This window comes from Macaca fascicularis, chromosome 13 (genome assembly GCF_037993035.2).
Source record: "Macaca fascicularis isolate 582-1 chromosome 13, T2T-MFA8v1.1".
NCBI lineage: Eukaryota > Metazoa > Chordata > Mammalia > Primates > Cercopithecidae > Macaca > Macaca fascicularis.
This window is the reverse complement of record NC_088387.1, coordinates 90,020,591-90,041,338: the sequence shown is the minus strand read 5'-3', so window position 1 is coordinate 90,041,338 and position 20,748 is coordinate 90,020,591. Positions and strand designations below refer to the sequence as shown.

Here is a 20,748-nt window from a genome sequence, read left to right as displayed (position 1 = left end):
TTTTTTTGGGCGACAAGGTGTCACTGTGTTGCCAGGGCTGGTCTCAAACTTGTGGGCTCAAATGATCCTCCCATTTCAGCCTCCCAAAGTGCTAGTAGATTACAGGCATGAGTCACTGTGCCTGGTCTTCAAGTTGTTATTAAAGCATGTTTACCCACATTATGCACATGGTATAATGGAAAGTATTGTTGTGGAAGTTAGGAGATAGGGATTCTAGGCTAGCTTTTTCTTTTTTTGAGACAAGGTCTCACTTTTACGCCGCAGGCTGAAGTGCAGTGGTGCGATCTCGGCTCACTACAACCTCCGTGTCTTGGGTTCAAGCAATTCTTCCACTTCAGCCTCCCGAGTAGCTGGGATTACAGGCATGCACCACCACGCCCAGCTAATTTTTGTATTTTTAGTAGACACAGGGTTTCACCATGTTGGCCAGGCTGATCTCGAACTGCTGACCTCAGGTGATCCACCCACCTTGGCCTCCCAAAGTGCTGGGATTACAGGCGTGAGCCACCGTGCCCGGCCTCTAGCATAACTTTTATATCCTGAACTGGCCTTAAGAAAGTATCACTTTAGGCCTGTTTCATCTGTAAAATGTTAATGTCATAAGAGATGATCTTTTGAGATTTCTTTCAGCTCTGAGAATTTTTATTTTTTTTATGTGAGACAGTCTTGCTCTGTCGCCCAGGCTGTAGTGCAGTGGTGCGATCTCGGCTCGCTGCAAACTCCGCCTCCTGGGTTCACACCATTCTCCTGCCTCAGCCTTCCAAGTAGCTGGGACTACAGACGCCCGCCACCTCGCCTGGCTGATTTTTTGTATTTTTAGTAGAGACAGGGTTTCATTGTGTTAGCCAGGATGGTCTCCATCTCCTGACCTTGTGATCTGCCTGCATTGGCCTCCCAAAGTGCTGAGATTACAGGTGTGAGCCACCACGCCCAGCCTAGAATATTTGTTTTGATTATTCTAAATCTGGTGACATTTCTTTTGTTTTTAGTTAAATCTTCAGTAAAAATAATAAATGCCACCTAGAGGACAGAAAAATTTTTACTGTAGATTATCACAGACCTCATGACTCTTTCATTACTTTGGTGCATAAAATGGCCTTTGTATGGTGTCAGCACCTGGGAGTGTCTCAAGGGGTGTTCACTGACCTTCTGGACTATCTGGAAATATTTCGATATTTACTGGCTGGGCGCCGTGGCTCATGCCTGTAATTCCAGCACTTTGTGAGGCCAAGTTTAGGTGGATCACTTGAGGTCAGGCATTTGAGATCAGCCTGGCCAATATGGTAAAACCCCATCTCTACTAAAAATACAAAAATTGGCGAGACATGGTGGTGGGCACCTGTAATCCCAGCTACCTGAGATGCTGAGGGATGAGAATCACTTGAACCCAGGAGGCAAAATTTACAGTGAACCAAGATTGCACCACTGCACTCCTTACTGGGCTATAGAGCAAAACTCTGTCTCAAAAAAAAAAAAAAAGAAAGAAATGTTGATATTTATGTGTGAATGACTTTTCATGATGTTCTTAATAGAGAAAGTTTTGTTTAGGAGAGCACATTCCAACTTACTTGCTTCTGTAAATATACCCTGTAATCTAGGGATTAAAGAATATGTACAGTGTCTCTTTTCTCTTCCCTCGTCTTCCCCTTTTCTCACTAGTTATATCCTTGATCGAATAGCTATTTCATTCTCAAGTCTTAGGAATGCAGGGTGAAGCAAAACAGATGAATTTTTAAAGCACTTTAAAGGCTGTATGAAATCACGGTCTATTGTCTAAAATTGTAAGGAATGGTTCAGTAATACTGTCCCCTTTCTCAAAACAAATCTTTGGTTGTTTTAAGGAAGGGAAATTAAATTCCTGTGTGCTAGATTTTCAACATAAAATTTAAAAAACTGGAATAATGTTGCATTTTATGTGTATAACAATATAATGCCTTGTTTTAGGTGGGAGAAGGAGAGAAATTGGTGAGGGCTCTTTTTGCTGTGGCTCGAGAACTTCAGCCTTCTATAATTTTTATAGGTAAGAACATATTTTCCAACTAAGTTGACTATTTGTGAAATTTCCCTTTCCAAATAGGAAAGATATGATTGGAAACATTATTCAGAAGGAAGAAGTTTTAAAGAAGGGCAAGCTTAAAGACTGTCTAATGAATTTAATAGGACCCACTATATTATTAAGTAGTAAACTAGATTAATCTCAGATGATTCACATAGCTTGGTCTTTAATTAAAGTCTCATACTTGTATTTCCTCTAGATGAAGTTGATAGCCTTTTGTGTGAAAGAAGAGAAGGGGAGCACGATGCTAGTAGACGCCTAAAAACTGAATTTCTAATAGAATTTGATGGTGTAAGTGTTGATTATGATATTTTTAATGTGGCAGCATTTTCATATATATATTTTCCTATTGAATGGCCAATGTTAAAATTACAAATATCTTTATATTTGTTATTACTTTTCTAAATGAATTGAAAAAAGATTTTTTGCTTGTAGGTACAGTCTGCTGGAGATGACAGAGTACTTGTAATGGGTGCAACTAATAGGCCACAAGAGCTTGACGAGGCTGTTCTCAGGTAGGGAGATTTATATGGAAATACATGCATTTATTACAGACAGTATATACTCATGTGTCCATCTTACATATTATTTCCTTACTCTCAGTTTTAAGACTAAATTCACTATTTTCCTCCAGTACTATCCTCTAGCCTCTTGTTACCAACTACATAAGGATTTTGAGGTCAACTGCTTGATATCAGGAGAATTAGTCTAGTAAAGGTTTAGTTATGGTTTTAGGTAAATTGATCAGTTCTTCTGGGTTGCATTAAATTATCTTTAGACTTCAGAATTGATTCTTACCCTCTTTTATTGGGCTTCATGAGAAGATGATCAAAGCAGGGTTCATGGAAAATGTGTTTTCTGTTCTTGTGTGTTTGAGCCAGTTTATTCCCTTCGTACTGGAAGGACGGTTTGGCTCAGCATAAAATTCTTGGGCATCCTTTCCCAAGGAATTTACAATATTGCCCCATTGTTTCTAGGATTGGCTGTAGTAGTATAAAAGTCTGAATCCAAATTGATTTTTTCAAATTTGTAAATTAACTTGATTTTTTTCTCTCTTTACTGGATGGATTACGTGATTATATTGCACCCAGGTAGTGAGCATAGTGTACAGTAGGTAGTTTTTCAACTCACACCTCACTCCTTTCTTCCCCCATGTAGTAGTCCACAGTGTGTATTGTTCCCATGTTTATGTCCATGTGTACTCAATTTTTGGCTCCCACTTACGAGAACATGAGCTATTTGGTTTACTGTTCCTGCGTTAATTGGCTTAGTATTAAGGCCTCCAGCTCCATCCATGTTGTTGCAAAGGACATTATTTCATTCTTTTTTATGGCTGCATAGTATTCCATGGTGTGTATGTACCACATTTTCTTTATCCAGTCCACCATTGATGGACATTTAGATTGATTCTATGTCTGCTGTCGTGAATAGTGCAGCAATAAACATGAAATGCATGTCTTTCTGGTATAATGATCTATTTTCCTTTGAGTACATACCCAGTAATGGGATTGCAGGGTCAAAGGTAGATCTGTTTTATGTTTTTTGAGAAATCTTCAAACTACTTTCTACAATGACTGAACTGTACATTCCCACCAACAGTACATATGCTCCACAGTCTTACCAACATCTGTTATTTTTTTACTTTTTCCCGCAATCTCTAGACAATATGGGATGTTTTTTGCCGTTTTATTAATAGCTATTCTGACTGGTGTGAGATATCTCATTGTGGTTTTGATTTGCATTTTTCTGATGGTTAGTGATGATGAGCATTTTTTCATGTTTGTTGTCCCCTCATATGTCTTTTGAGAAGTGTCTGTTCATTTCCTTTGTACCCATTTTTTAACAGGGTTGTCTGTTTTTAGCTTGTTCAATTGTTTGAATTCCTTATAGATTCTGGATATCAGACCATTGTTGGATGCAATTCTGTAGGTTGTCTGTTTACTCTGTTGATGGTTCTTTTTGCTGTGCAGAAGCTCTTTAGTTTAATTAGGCCCCACTTGTCAATTTTTATTTTTGTTGCAATTGCATTTGGGGACTTAGCCAGTTTTATTCTAGCATTTTTATACTTTGAGATCTTACATTTAAATCTTCAATCCACCTTGAGTTAATTTTTGTATATGGTGAAAAGTAAGGGTCCAGTTTCATTTTTCTACATATGGCTAGCCAGTAATCCCCACACCATTTATTGAGTAGGGGGTCCTTTCCCCATTGCTTGTTTTTGTCAGCTTTATCAAAGATCAGATGGTTACAGGTGTGTGGCTTTATTTCTCAATTTTCTATCCTGTTCCTTTGGCCTGTGGGTCTTATACCAGAATTATGCTGTTTGGGCTGCTGTATAGTTTAGTTTAAAGTCAGGTAATGTGATACTTACAGCTTTGTTCTTTTTGCTTAGGATTTCTTTGTCTATTTGGACTTGTGGTTCTATATGAATTTTAGAATAATTTTTTTCTAATTTTGTGAAAAATAACATTGATAGTTTGATAGAAATAGCATTGAATCTGTAAATTGCTTTGGGCAGTATGGTCGTTTTACGACCAGAGAAATCAGGCAAGAAAAGGAAACAAAAGGCATCCAAATAGGAAAAGAAGTCATCATTCTCTCTTCACTGGCAATATGATTCTATACTTTGAAAACCCTAAAAATTCCATCAAAAGGCTACTAGAACTGATAAATGATTTTACCCCAAGGTTCAGGATACAAAATTGGTGTACAAAAAGTTAGTACCATTTCTATACGGTAATAATGTCCAGGCTAAGAATCAAATCAAGAACACAATCCCATTTACAATAGCCACAAAGAAAATGAAATACCGGCCGGGCACGGTGGCTCACGCCTGTAATCCCAGTACTTTGGGAGGCTGAGGCAGGTGGATCTCCTGAGGTCGGGAGTTCAAGACCAGCCTGACCAACATGGTGAAACCCTGTCTCTACTAAAAATACAAAAAATTAGCCAGGCATGGTGGTGGGTGCCTGTAATCCCAGCTACTCAGGAGGCTGAGGAAGGAGAATCGCTTGAAACCAGGAGGCACAGGTTGCAGTGAGCCGAGATCATGCCACTGCACTGCAGCCTGGATGCGACAGAGCAAGAATCCATTTCCAAAATTAAAAAAATAATAATAATAAAAAAAGAATGAAATACCTAGGAATACAGCTGATGACAGAGGTGAAAGAACGTGTACAAGGAGAACTGTAAAGCACTGCTAAAATAAATCAGAGATGACACAAATAAATGGAAAAACACTCCATGCTCATGGATTGGAAGAATAAATATCGTTAAAATGGGAAATTTATTTTAAATGGTATCTTAATTTTTTTTCCTAGTTCATTTTTCTGTTTTCTTTTGCACATAAATTATGTGTTATGTTGCATCCTTTTGTTTTCCCTATCTGTAATTTTCTTCTTAATCCTTTTAAACTCTTAGGTCTTTTTGCAATTTTCTTGTTAATCCTTTTAAACTCTTAGGTCTTTTTGTTTTGTTCTGTTTTCCCAAGCCTGTTGCCTTTATTTCTTACTGGGTTAGTATCTAATCTCCTTTGTGCTGTATCTTTTCTAACTCTTCTTTCCTTGGTGGTTTTTTATTCATTACTTTCCTGACCTCTGTTATTCTACTTTTCATCTTCTGTTTTATTTCTTTGAGCATCTATACGTTATTTCCGTAAGCTCTTACATTTCACTGGGCTCTTGTTTCATAGAAAACAATTTTTTGGGGAGGGTGGATCACTTGAGGCCAGGAGTTCGAGACCAGCCTGGCCAACATAGCACAACACTGTCTCTGCTAAAAATATAAAACATTAGCTGGGTGTGGTTACACACACCTGTAATCTCAGCTACTCAGGAGGCTAAGAATCGCTTGAACCCGGGAGGCAGAGGTTGCAGTGAGCCAAGACTGGGGCACTTTACTCCAGCCTGGGGGACAGAGCAAGGCTCTGTCTCAAAAAAAAAAAAAAAAAAAAGAAAACGGTTCTTTGGTTGGGCATCATGGTGGGTCACACCTGGAATCCCAGCACTTCGGGAGGCCAGATCACTTGAGGCCAGGAATTCCAGACCAGCCTCACCAACATGGCAAAACTCCATATCTATAAAAAAAACTTAAGGATAAAAAAATAAAAATTCTTTTAAAATTATTTTATTTCATGGAAAGATATTTGGTCATAATTTTAATTTGCTCTATGGCAAAATCTTCTCATGCATGTTCTTCATTTTATCTAGTTTATGTTTGTTGTGTTTTGTTTGCTCTTTTTGGGGGCAGGTTTTTTTTTTGTTTGTTTAATGAGCTCTGTCCTGGTTTTTTCTTTTTGCTTATTATTTTTCTTTGAATAAAAGAGTTTTCTTGGAAAACCTAGTTTTGGAAGGATATTGTAGGGGAAGGGATAGGTATCTTGAGTAGTCCATGTATACTCTAAACTAACATGCAGCCTCCCTCACTTACAGTGAAGCCCTACCTAATAATGAAGTATATGTGTGTGTAAATAAGAGATAGGGTTGATTTATTCTTCTACTAAAAAATATTGGTCACTGCAAGACATTGCCTTCCCACCAGACTGTTAGATGCCTTCTTATAAAGATAATTCGTCTTAGAGTTTCTTTGTTCAGTCTCACCTTCCTTGCCATTCCTATGCTATCAGTTAGGGTTTACATGGTCTGCAGAGCCAGGCCTATATGCTTGTTTAAATGTGGAGGGATTGGCTTTATTATAACCCTTTAGGGTGTGCTATCTCTTTTGGGGAGGAAAACTGTATTCTGACAGTCATGTCCATGATCTTCAGCAGCAGATCCTTTGTGTGTCTTCCTTTGTCAGTGTAATTTTCACTGCCCTAGGCAGTTCACCTTTATGTATTTTAGTTCCGCAAATATTACCTAGTTTGTTGATGAAGTGTACGTTTCTGTTTCTATTATCCTTGCTGATTTTAGTTTTTTTCAGATTCAAGAAGATAGGAGATCTACTTATATCAGATATTTTGTTTGTTTTAAAGCATTACTGCTATTAAAAACATATACATACATAAATGATTAATTCTAACAATACCAAATTAAGGATTTTTAAACATTAACTAGAGTTTTAAAAGAGTAACAAAAATATTTTTGCATTGATAACTACCAAAATGCATTCCAATGCCTTGAATATTATATTTTAAAAGCTTTTTCCTGTCATTTGCTGCTTCAGCTTTAAATTCAAAATTATATTTCTAAAAGTGCTGGGTTTTTTTTTTTAGGCGTTTCATCAAACGGGTATATGTGTCTTTACCAAATGAGGAGGTATGTATCTGTGTTTGAATTTTTTTTTGTTTTAAAGCAGAAACAAGAACTGCCATCTTGACAATATTAAGTCTTCCAATCCATGGTACAGCTAGTTTGGAAAACAGTTTAGTGGTTTCTTAAAAAGATATACATAAGCTTACTGTCAGACCCAGCAATTTCACTCCTAGGAATTTACCCAAGAGAAACAAAAATGTATGTCTACACAAAGACTTGTACAAGAATTTTTATAGCAGCAGTATCAATAATAGCCAGCACTACAAATGATCTAAAATGTTCCTTTTGGTGAATAAACAAATGTGGTATATTCATTTAATGGATACTGTTATCCATCATACATGCTGCATACTCACTTCATATATTAAGTTTTATGAATGAAACTCCAAAACATTGTAAATGAAAGAAGCAAGATGATATATGTCGCATATCATATGATTCTGTTTATATGCAGAAAAGGTAAATTTATTTATTTATTTTTATTTATTTATTTTTTTTGAGACAGAGTCTTGCTCTGTTGTTTAGGCTGGAGTGCAGTGGCGTGATCTTGGCTCACTGCAGCCTTCACCTCCCGGGTTCAAGTGATTCTCCTGCCTCAGCCTCCTGAGTAGCTGGGACTACAGGCATGTGCCTGGCTAATTTTTTGTATTTTTAGTAGAGATGGGTTTCACTGTGTTAGCCAGGATGGTCTTGATCTCCTGACCTTGTGATCCGCCTGCCTCAGCCTCCCAAAGTGCTGGGATTACAGGCGTGAGTCACCGCGCCCGGCCAGAAAGTGCAAATTTCTAGAAACATAAAGCAGATCAGTGGGTTGTCAGGGTGAGAGTTGGGAATGAGGATTAACTGCAAACAGGTATGAGTGAACTAAAAAGTGTTCTAAAACTGGATTGTGGTGATGATTAAACAATTATATAAATGTATTAAAACTAATTGAATTATACACTTAAAATGGGTGAAATTCATAGTAGATGAATTCATACCTCTGTAAAACTGGTTTTTTTTTTGCAGCAGAATATTTATTGCTATGTTTTTATCCAGGTGTGGTGGCTCACGCCCATAATGCCAGCATTTTGGGAGGTTGAGGTGAGAGGATCGCTTGAGCCAGGAATTCAAGACCAGCCTGGGTGGCATAGGGAGACCCTGTCTCTACAAATACTTTTTTAGAAATTAACCGGGCATGGTGGCACGTGCCTTTGATCCCACTTACTCGGGAGACTGAGATGGGAGGATTGCTCAAACCCAGGATGTTGAGGCTATAGTGAGCTATGATTGTGCCCTGCATTGCAGCCTGGGTAACAGAACAAGACCCTATCTCAAAATAAAAAAAGAATCATTAATTCTGATATTAAATTAGACTGAATGATCATTTTTTAATATTTTGCAGACAAGACTACTTTTGCTTAAAAATCTGTTATGTAAACAAGGAAGTCCATTGACCCAAAAAGAACTAGCACAACTTGCTAGGTGAGTAATTTGGATTTGGTTTATCTCACAGCTTTTATTTATTTTTTTGTAAATAATTATTTTTTTAGTTATTTAAAGTAATCTTAAGTATGAAATGAGTAATTCATTTACAGAAGACTTTTTGTCTCATCCTCTACCTCCTTTGCCTTTTTCTTACGTCTTATTCTTATATATATGTGGAATCTAAATTTCACTTACTGTGTCCTCTGCAAGATATGACCTAAATATCTAATGATGATAGTATATTCTTTTTATAAATTTATTTAAACCTGTAAGTGGTATTAAAGTAATTTAAACATTTACACCCTGGGCAACATGGTGAAACCCCATCTCTATAAAAAATAAAATGAGTCAGGAATGGTGGTACACACCTGTAGTCCCAGCTACTTGGGAGGTTGAGGTGGGAGGATCGCTTCAGCCCAGGCGGTGGAGGTTGAGTGACAGAGTGAGACCCTGTTCAAAAAAAACTTTTAACATTTCATATTGCTCACACTAACACGGATTTTTTATATAAACTTGTTCTTTGCATTATGCTGAATAGTTTTCAGCTATTTCAATAATTTTAATTATTTGATAATTTTAATAATTTTAATTTCAGCTATTTGAATAATCTTAAACTTTATGAACAGTGTGAAGTAGAAACTGAGTATAGGAGATGCGCTCATGAATTTTATTCCCTGAAAAATGTCATAAAGTAATTTAAAGTATTCAACGAGTATGTGAGTATTGAATGATTTTAACAAGAACTCTGAGTTCCCAGATACCTATAACCAAAGAACAAATTACTTGGAAATACCTTCTACTCCAGACCTTTCTGTCTATCCCCATATTTAAAGAAATGTACATTGATTGTCCCTTACCCCATCAAGAGAGTATTCTTTGCCAAGATAAACACTAATTAGAGAAGTAATTGTGTTTATGTGTCAGTTGGCCACAGTAGTTTATAGATGTTACCTTTCCAGGTGACATGTTTACAATTTAATGAAGCCTCTGGAGATAGTATGCCTTAATCTAAAGGAATGGTTCTAATGATTAAAATTTGAGGCATTACAGGGAAACAGCAGTATACTATTTTGTTTATTTTCAGCAAATGGGCCTTTCTGTTCCCTTAAAATCAAACCTCCTAACTATGGGTCTGCTGACAAAGGGAAACTAGTTTTTTACCTTCTTATTATATGGAGATTTAAATCTGCAGAGATGAACATAATTTGCTGTTTGGCCAGGTGAGGTGGCTCACGCCTGTAATCCCAGTACTTGGGGAGGCTGTGGCGGGTGGATCACCTGAGGTCAGGAGTTCGAGACCAGCCTGACCAACATGGTGAAACGCCATCTATACTAAATACCAAAAAAAAAAAAATTAGCCAGGTGTGGTGGCGCATGCCTATAATCCCAGCTACCTGGGAGGTTGAGGCAGGAGAATCACTTGAACCCAGGAGGTGGAGGTTGCGGTGAGCCAAGATCATGCCATTGCACTCCAGCCTGGGCAACAAGAGCAAAACTCCGTCTCAAAAAAAAAAAAGGGAAATAATTTGCTGTTTCTTCCTTCCCTTCCTCAGAATGACTGATGGATACTCAGGAAGTGACCTAACAGCTTTGGCAAAAGATGCAGCACTGGGTCCTATCCGAGGTAGGTATACAAGAGCTTGAAACATTTAGAACTATTTATTACACCACCTTAGAAGTTTAAGAAGTCCAAAAAACTCTGCCAAGAGTTTTTTTTTTTTCTTTTGGAGAAAGGGTCTCACTCTGTTGCCCAGGCGGTAGTGCAGTGACACAATCGTGGTTCACTGCAGCCTTGAACCCCCCAGGCTCAGGTGATTCTCCCACCCAGCCTTCCCAGTAGCTGGGACTGCAGGCATGCACCATCATGCCTGGATCATTATTTTATTTTTTTTTCTTTGTAGAGACAGGGTTTCACTTGCCCAAGCTGGTCTTGAACTCCTGGGCTCAAGTGAGCAGCCTGCCTTGGCCTCCCAAAGTGCTGGGATTACAGGCGTGAGCCACCATGCCCTGCCTTAAAATTAAAACCATTCTTAGCTCACAGATCATTCAAAAACAGTCTGTGAGCTAGTGGACTATGACCCCTGTTCTAGGCAAGAGGTTTCACTTCTTGATAGTAAGTAAGCAGCAGAAAACTCAAAAAGAAAACTTTAAACAAAAAAGAATAATGTAAGGAAAATGTTGTTACCTGTTTTCTGGCTCTTTTCATATTGTGACATCATTTGAAATTAATGTGTCTAAAAGAAATTATATAAGAGAAGTTTATGTCTTTTGAGGAATTACAGCAAAATATTTATTGCTGTGTTTTTATTCAACTTTCTTGGTTGATGCCAAAATACCACGACTGATTCTTTTTAGGTTAGGTTAGGATAAACTCACATAGATATTTTCAGCTACATTTCCACAGCCAGCATGGGTAGTGAATGGTTGATGCTCTCAGATTATTAGCTGTGATGATAAAATAATCATAATAGCTCCATCCCTTTTCTCTCATTCAAGAAAGTACAATTGAATGTAGTTGTATGAGAAAGATGTTATCATAGTGTCCACTGTAATTTGCATTAAAAGCCTACATTATACAAAACCTTTTTGTTTTACTGGTTAAAAATTACCAGTAACACCTCCCGTAGTGAAATAGGGTACTGATTAAGAACTGCTACTTTGCAAAATAAAAAATGTAGCCTTGAGAGTATTTTGAAACTCTGGATAAACAAATTTTCTTGCTGCCGGAGCTTAAATCTTGTTCAAATAGTGGATTCAGAAACAGTAGCTAATGCATAAATCAGTTGTATTTTCTTAGAACATTTTGGCTATTCTAAGGTAGACAAAATTTGGGTTTACAAAAGATTCGCATCCATTAAAGTACAGAAAATGGCCGAGTGCAGTGGCTCACGCCTATAATCCCAGCACTTTGGGAGGCCAAGGTGGGAGGATTGCATGGGCCTAATAGTTTGAGACTAGACTGGGCAACATAGGGAGATCCTGTCTCTACAAAAAAATATAGTAAGTTAACCAGGCCTGTTGGCATGTGCCTGTAATCCCAGCTACTCGGAAGGCTGAAGTAGGAGGACCACTTGAGCCTGGAAGGTCCAGGCAGCAGTAAATCATGGTCATGCCGCTGCACTCCAGCCTGGGTGGGTAGCAGAGTGAGGTGCTGTCTTAAACAGTAAATAAATAGTCCAGGCACGGTGGCTCACACCTGTAATCCCAGCACTTTGGGAGGCCAAGATGGGTGGATCATGAGGTCAGGAGTTCGAGATCAGGCTTGGCCAATATGGTGAAACCACATCTCTACTGAAAGTACAAAAATTAGCCAGGTGTGGTTGTGCGTGCCTGTAATCCCAGCTACTCAGGAGGCTGAGGCAGGAGAATCTCTTGAATCTGGGAGGCAAGGTTGCATTAAGCCGAGCACTGCAGCCTGGGCAACAAGGCAAGACTCTGTCTCAAAAAAAAAAAAAAAGAAAAGAAAAGTACATAAAGTATAGAGTAAAAACAAAAAAGACTAATGCATTTTGTAAAGAACAAGTTGCATTCTTTTAAGTTCCCTTTCAGATTTGTAAACTATTGTTTTTGGCAATATGCAAGAAATTGAACACTTTCCAGTTATTCCTAAGAAGGAATATTCTCTAAGCATTTATAAATTGTATGTGCTCTCAAAGTTAACATGTGTCTCTTTCTTTTAATATAATGATTTGTACTGAATAGATACATTTAGATCATTGTACCTGGTTTTGCCCTTCAACAATTTAAACTGCAAAATCTATATATTTTTAAGTGCCTGACTTTTATATTTTACAGAACTAAAACCAGAACAGGTGAAGAATATGTCTGCCAGTGAGGTATAGTATTTTACAATATTTTCTTTGTTTTGGTCCTCTGTATTGTAGGACATATACATATGAGTGTGTGGGTGTGTATTTTTTTTTTTCTTTTTTTTTTTTTGAGACTGTCTGGCACAGTATCGGCTCACTGCAACCTCCACCTCCTGGATTCAAGCGATTCTCCTGCCTCAGCCTCCCAAGTAGCTACAGGCATGTACCACCAAGCCCATCTAATTTTTGTGTTTTTAGTAGAGAGGGCATTTCACCATGTTGGCCAGTCTGGTCTCAAACTCCTGACCTCAAGTGATCCAGCCAACTCGGCCTCCCAAAGTGCTAGGATTACAGGCTTGAGCCGCTGCATCTGGCTGTTTTTGTTTTTTTTGTTTTTTGAGACACAGGGTCTTGCTCTGTTCCCAGGCTGGAGTGCGGTGGTGCAATCATGGCTGACTGTAGCCTTCACCTCTTGATCTCAAGCAGTCCTCTTGTCTCAAACTTGTTGGTAGCTGGGACTACAGGCAAGTGCCACAACACCCCACTAATTTTTAAATTTCCTGTAGAGATGGGGTCTTTCCCTGTTGCCCAGGGTGGCCTCAGACTCTTGGCCTCAAGTAATCCTCCTGCCTCAGCCTCTCAGAGTGCTTGGGACTAATTTTTTTTAATGGATTTTTCTAGTTGATTAGAAGCTAGAAAAAATGAACTTTGCTTCATTTCAAAATATGGAACCTATGAAATAGTCTCAGTCAAATTTTTTTTGGTAATGGACAAAACATATATACATAGTCATTAAGTCATTTTCTATCAAATCATATTATGTAAAGACCAAACAGAAGAAAACAATGGGACAAGTGTGGTGGCTCATGCCTGTAATCCCATCACTTTGGGAGGCTGAGGTGGGCAGATCACTTGAGGTCAGGAGTTCAAGACCAGCCTGGCCAACGTGGCAAAACCCTGTCTCTATCAAAAACAGAAAAAAATTAGCTGGGCATGGTGGCACGTGCCTATGGTCCTGGCTACTTGGGAGGCTGAGGCAGGAGAATCACTTGAACTTGGGAGGCAGAGGTTGCAGTGAGCCAAGATTGCACCATTGCACTCTAGCCTGGGTGACAGAGTGAGACCCTGTCTCAAAAAAAAAAAAAAAAAAGGAAAAAACAAATTATATGAAGCTTGTGGGGTTTTATACATTATAAAAATAACCTGTAACTATAGGTTAATCCTTTAATAACGTTCTATTTTGTTTTTCAGTCTTTTTTTTTTTAATTAATTTCTTTTTTTTTGAGAAGGACTCTTGCTCTGTCGCCCAGGCTGGAGCGCAGTGGCACGATCTTGGCTCACTGCAGCCTCCACCTCCCAGGTTCAAGCGATTTTCCTGCCTCAGCCTCCTTCCTGCACAGCTGGGATTACAGGCATGGGCCACCACGCTCGGCTAATTTTTTTTTTTTTTTTTTTTTTTTTTGGTATTTTTAGTAGAGATGGGGTTTCACCATGTTGGCCAGGTGGGTCTTGAACTCCTGACCTCAGGTGATACAGACGTGAGCCACCGTGCCTGGCCAGTTTATTACCGTTTCTTAATATGGAAGACCCCCTTATGAGACACTGAAGCATTTCATTTGAAAAAAGTTGCATGTAAAATATAAAACTGGGTATACAGAATGGTCATAACTATGTGAGCAGACTTTTGAAATCAGGCTTTAATTACAGTCAGCCTTTTCTATCCATGGATTCTGCATTCATGGATTCAACCAACTGCAGATCAAAAATATTTGGGGGAAAAAAAGCATCTGTGTTGAACATGTACACTTTTATTCTTGTTATTATTCCCTTAACAATATAGTACAAAAGCTATTTATATTGCATTTACATTGTATTAAATGTTACAAGTAATCTAGAGATGATTTAAAGTATACAGGAGGATTGCGTAGGTTGTATGCAAATACTGCACCATTTTATATAAGGGACTTTAAGTGTTTGCAGATTTTGCTGTCTATGGGGGAACCAATTTCCCAGAGATACCAAGGGACAGCTGTATATTTGTAACTTATTTTTTTATTTCCCTGATTTTAGCAACTGTTGAGGGGACAGTGAACTTAACATAGATAATGAGTGTATTCGGGAGTACATTTTGGAGGTTTTTTTTTTTTTTCAGGCTTTTAGTCACCTGTCAGATGAGGCATCATACTGGATTTTTTTTTTTTTTTTAAGAAAGCTTTTAGTTTTTTTTTGGTTTTTTTTTTTTTTTTTGGTGAGACGGAGTCTTGCTCTGTCGCCAGGCTGGAGTGGAAGGCAGTGGTGGGATCTTGGCTCACTGCAACCTCTGCCTACTGGGTTCAAGTGACTCTCCTGCCTCAGCCTCCCGAGTAGCTGGGACTACAGGTGTGTGCCACCACGCCCACCTAATTTTTTTTTTTTTTTTTGTATTTTTAGTAGAGATGGAGTTTCACCATGTTGGCCAGGATGGTCTCAATCTCTTGACCTCGGGATCCACCCACCTCAGCCTCCCAAAGTGCTAGGGATTACAGGCATGAGCCACCACGCCCAGCTGAAAGCTTTTGGCTTTCTAACTTATTTTATTTTATTTCATTTATTTTTATTTTTATTTTCATTTTATTTTTTGGGACAGTGTCTTGCTTGGTTGCCCAGGCTGGAGTGCAGTGGTGCAATCATGGCTCACTGCACCTTCCAGCTTCTGGGCTCAAGCAATCCTCCTGCTCAGCCAAGCAGCTGGGATTACAGGCACCCGCCTGGCTAATTTTTGTATGTTTAATGGAGACAGGGTTTCACCATGTTGGCCAGGCTGGTCTCGAACTCCTGACCTCAAATGATCCACCCGCCTCGGCCTCCCAAAGTGCTGGGATTACAGGTGTGAGCCACCATGCTTGGCCGAAATTTTTATTTATTTTTCTATTACCTGGACTCTGTGAACCTATCCATTTTGCCTTTTAAAAATACTTAGGTGTAAATATAGATATTCATTAACTCATTGTTTTAATCTGTATTTCCAAAGGCAATTTAAAAGATCAGAAAATAAGACCAAATTCATATAAAAATGCATACTTTAGGCTGGGCACAGTGGCTCACATCTGTAATCCCAGCACTTTTGGAGGCCAAGGCGGGCAGCTCACCTGAGGTTAGGAGTTCAGGACCAACCTGGCCACCATGGCAAAACCCTGTCTCTACTAGTAAATACAAAAATTAGCTGGGCATGGTGGCATGCACCTGTAATCCCAGCTATTCGGGAGGCTGAGACAGAAGAATTGCTGGAACGTGGGAGGCAGAGGTTGCACATCTGAGTGGTGAAATTGTGATTCTTTTTTTATCTTTGTCTATATTTTGTGAACTTTTCTATAATGAGTGTTTTTATATTGGAAAAATATTATGCTTTCAAATGTTAATCCTATGAAACTAAACACAAGTAATAAATATATTAGTATAGCATTTATTAAGGTTTCTTGTACATAGAAAATATATTTAAATGGCTGACATGATTTTCTAAGAATACATACTTTTATTTTTTATAACATTAATAAACAGCAGCATCATTACTTTAATCCATCATTTCGTTTACCACTATATACCTGTTCATCATATGTATTGTCATGTGCTTTTTAAAAATCTAGATGAGAAATATTCGATTATCTGACTTCACTGAATCCTTGAAAAAAATAAAACGCAGTGTCAGCCCTCAAACTTTAGAAGCGTACATTCGTTGGAACAAGGACTTCGGAGATACCACCGTTTAAGGAAATACCTTTGTAAACCTGCAGAACATTGTACTTAACAAAAGAGGAAACACAAGATCTTCAATGAACAGTCATCAGCTACAGAAACAGCCTAAGTTTACAGGACTTTTTAGAGTCTTACATATTTGTGCACCAAACTTGAAGATGAACCAGAAAACAAACTTAAACAAAATATACAATGCAAATAGAATTTTTTGTTGTTTAAGGCCTTGCCTTGATGGTCACAGTTATCCCAATGGACACTGTAAGAGCACAACAAAAACTGATTCTGGTCTTCTTTACCAATATAATCATCATGTAAATAATAATTTGTATATTGTGTTGCAGATGAAAGTATTCCAGAGACAGTGAATGGTAGAAGACACAAGAACATGTGGTTGGTTGTCTTCTGATGTTTTTTCTTAAAATAGTAATTTCTCTTACTTTTCTTTCCTACTGTTGTCTTAACTACGGGTGATTGGAATGCCAAACACTCTTTTTTTTCTTTTTTCTTTTTATAAATTCAGTGTGCCAAATTAAACCTTTTTCTTAAGTAACTGTAATAGCAAAAAGTTTATTTTGAGAGTTTCTTCTTCATAAATCTACAGACGTTAAACAATTGTTGTGTTCTTTTTACCTTTTATTTTTCTATTACCTTGCTACCAAACAGTTTAGATAGCAATATAATAGCAACAAAGCAAATCTGGTAGAACAGAGAAGGTTTGAAGGTTTGAGTTACTCTGTCATATAACATGTAGATCAGTCCTCATGTGACCTGCAGTATTTTTTTTTCCTAATGTATTTGTCAGAAATCTATTGTAGACTGTTAACTTCTTCCTAATGGAATTTATTTTCTGCAAGAATTATTCTGATATTTAAGAGAGCCAATTTTAACTGCTGTGAAAATGTTTCCAGTGCAAGAGAAGGGAAATACTAGGAACTTATAAGACATTTCTAATTTATTGCTTATTACTTTCTTAATGTTTACAGGATAATTATAAGCAAGTGGAACTACCATCTTTTATTCTTAATAATAAAAATCCCTTCAATGAAACTTTAAAAAAACTGAATTTTTATACATGGCATACATTTTTCTAGGTTCCTTCTGCTTGCTTTATTAACTGAAAAGTTCTAGTTCTAGTCTGTTGATCTGCCTTTTGTTCTCCCAAAATGTACAGTAATTCTGTTTCTTGTTTGTATAAATATGCCTGGATTTTCATTATAAAAATGTCATTGTAGGGAGTAGAGACTCATATCATGGCCTTTTAAATATTGTAATAAAGGCAAATAGATATTTGCCCTTAGTTTACTGGTTAAAAGTTTGTTTACAGAACTTTTCTCTGGTGCTTAAATGATGCTATGTAAAATGTCATGGGTGGAAAGAATATTTGTAATAGTAACAAAAATTTTTCATTTAGGAAAGATTTCTTAGCTTTTGAAATAATACGTTAAGATAAAAAACTTGCCCCTACTAGGTAAGAACTTTATAATGAAGACATATTCTTCTTAAATTTACTCTTGCTCTTGTTAAAGATTTGTTTGAATATAGAAGATGCATGAATCTGGTTTTTCTTTTTTGAGACGGAGTTTTGCTCTTGTTGCCCAGGCTGGAGTGTAATGGCGCAATCTCAACTAACAGCAACCTCCGCCTCCCGGGTTCAAGCAATTCTCCTGCCTCAGCCTCCCAAGTAGCTGGAATTACAGGCATGTGCCACCACCCCAGCTAATTTTGTATTTTTAGTAGAGACGGGGTTTCTCCATGTTGGTCAGGCTGGTCTTGCACTCCTGACCTCAGGTGATCCGCCCACCTTGGCCTCCCAAAGTGCTGGGATTACAGGCATGAGCCACCATGCCCGGCCAGAAGAGGCATGATTTTTTAGGATCATATGCTGCTCGTAGCCATAAAGTAAATCATGTCTCTTCTAATCATGATTTTGGAACTCCCTGAATAATAAAAATGAGAGCTGAGATAAATAGGGGCAAAAAATTTGTTTTAAGCCAGAGCTATGCGTATTTTAGGTGATGCATAGTATCCTCTTAAGGTCTCAAACATTACAACATCAATTACAAAATATTGATAATGAAAGGTAGTAATGAAATATATGTGATTAAAAGAATTGAGAAGTTCTAAATTAAGACATTTCAGTTAAGCTCATAAAATTTCATTGTTTTCATTTAAAAGGGGATTAACGTTATTGATACTTGGATAACTGGCAAATCATATTAAAGGACTATGTGGTTCCAGCTCAACTTTTAATATATTATCTCCTTTAAAATTATCATGATTATAATTCTATTGGGAAAGACTTTTAGGTAACAAAGATTTCAAATGTTAAAAGAGATAAAAGTCTTAAACATTGAGTCAGAAAATCATTGCTGTACAGAAATTGCTTTCCTGATCAAGTCTGAACTTCAGCTAGTGCTAGAGAATTATTTTCTATGACTTAACTCTAACCAAGTTTTATTTTAAGCTATTTCTTTGATAGAAGGGCCATGAAAATAGAGTAATGATATAGTAGGAGATAAGGGATTGGTGTGGTCTTTTTTCAATAAAGATAGAAGTTGTTGAAGTTTTCTGAATTAATAATGACTTAGATTGTGACCTTTTAGATTGGGTGTTGAGCTCTGTGTTATATTACTTCCTAAAAGATAATGCTTAAACATTAAGCATTGGTGTGCTCTTCATGTTAATATGGCAGAGTTTTGTAAACTAAATTAAAACTTACTGATATATTGGACTTTGAGCCAAGGGAAGAATGAGTACTATCTTTCCAGGTATCTTAAGGGTAAAAGCTTATTCTAAGATAGTCTGTCCATTGAGAATATTAGATTTCTGACTTGCAAATATGTTTGTACTCCAGAAGAATTAGAGGAAAAGCAGATACTAGAATTCTAATTTAAGTACATACACAGCGGTCTTTGTTTATAGTGTAGAATTCTTTATATTTTGTACAAAAACTAATTCTTTTGGTAAAAATGAACCATTTACAGTTCGGTTTTGGACTCTGAGTCAAAGGATTTTCCTTTAAATGCTTGTCTCAATTTTAGTCTGGTCTTTTGTACTTTTCTTCAGAAGAAATGAATTAAAGGGTACAGTTGCATAAAGTGGGTTTTTATCCTAATGTATTGGAAATAAATGATAAACTTTATTTTGCCTTTACTTTTTTACTTTAAAACTTTTTGATATTTTAGGGGTTGCAGTCTGATAATGAAGGAGTTGTGTGTATTGGATTCTGTTAGTAACAATTATAAATTCTTAACAAAATTTAGAAAGCAGGCCGGGCGCGGTGGCTCAAGCCTGTAATCCCAGCACTTTGGGAGGCAGAGACGGGCAGATCACGAGGTCAGGAGATCGAGACGATCCTGGCTAACACAGTGAAACCCCGTCTCTACTAAAAAATACAAAAAAATTAGCCGGGCGAGGTGGCGGGCGCCTGTAGTCCCAGCTACTTGGGAGGCTGAGGCAGGAGAATGGCGTAAACCCGGGAGGCGGAGCTTGCAGTGAGCTGAGATCCGGCCACTGCATTCCAGACTGGGCGACACAGCGAGACTCCGTCTCAAAAAAAAAAAAAAAAAAAAAACAATGATTGGGCGGCTCTGCAGAGCAATCAAAACAAGGTAGAAACTGCAAAGTCCTATATTGGAAGATTCAGGCTGGGTGCAGTGGCTCATGCCTGTTTGGGAGGCCAATATGAGAGAATCGCTTATGCCCAGGAATTCAAGACCCGCCTGGGGAATATAGGGAGACGCCGTTTCTGCAAAAAAAAAATAAAAATAAAATAAAAAACAAACTAAAAATTAGCCAGGTTTGGTGGCCCACACTTGTAGTCCCAGTTACTCAAGAGGCTGAGGTTAGAAGATTGCTTGAGCCTGGCAGGAGGTTGCAGTGAGCCAAGATCACACCACTGCACTCCAGCCCAGGTTACAGAGACCCTGTCTCAAAAAAAGTAAACAAGAGATTCACCTTAACCAGCTTTTACCCATAGGGCAATTTCCAGTTTGTGCAGTTCACGGGTATAGAATTCAAGTAGAATGTGGCAGTCTTGATGGGCTGAGGAGTCATTTGGGACTTCTAGAACACCTGAAAATTAGAAGACAAATTTTGGGAAGGAGAGTGCCTCAGAAAGTAAGCCCTGAAATCTGCCTACATATTCCTTTCAAATCCTTGGTGGATTCCAAAATTGTGCTTGTGCAGTGTGATCATTTAAAGGAACCCAGCAGAAAGCATGTTAAAGTCTAAAGAACTCAGCAGAATTGCAGCTGCCCAAGGACAGAGAGTTTGAAATTCAAATTCCACTAAGAAGGACTGAGTAAATACTTGGTATTTCCCATTGAACCCCCAAAATGCCATGCCTTAAGGAAGAATGACAGCATCCCAGAACTAAAGGCTGTGCTTTAGCACTAAGGCCAAAATGGAAAGAAACTCACTGTAATGAAGC

At 37.9% G+C, this 20,748-nt stretch overlaps 1 protein-coding gene across 7 annotated transcripts in view; it reads left to right on the top strand.

Annotated features, from left to right (window-relative positions):
• The window catches only part of SPAST (spastin), a 90,513-nt gene extending 71,055 nt beyond the window's left edge, over window positions 1-19,458 (top strand). For all 7 annotated transcript variants that reach the window (XM_045369543.2, XM_074012022.1, XM_015433825.3 and 4 more), the window contains 8 exons: window positions 1,945-2,020; window positions 2,256-2,347; window positions 2,492-2,571; window positions 7,269-7,311; window positions 8,693-8,772; window positions 10,329-10,399; window positions 12,571-12,611; window positions 16,208-19,458. In XM_045369543.2, the coding sequence (XP_045225478.1) occupies window positions 1,945-2,020; window positions 2,256-2,347; window positions 2,492-2,571; window positions 7,269-7,311; window positions 8,693-8,772; window positions 10,329-10,399; window positions 12,571-12,611; window positions 16,208-16,330 (606 nt within the window). In that variant the 3' untranslated portion in view covers window positions 16,331-19,458. The remainder of the gene's footprint in view (window positions 1-1,944; window positions 2,021-2,255; window positions 2,348-2,491; window positions 2,572-7,268; window positions 7,312-8,692; window positions 8,773-10,328; window positions 10,400-12,570; window positions 12,612-16,207) is intronic.
• The last annotated feature ends 1,290 nt before the right edge of the window (window positions 19,459-20,748 follow it).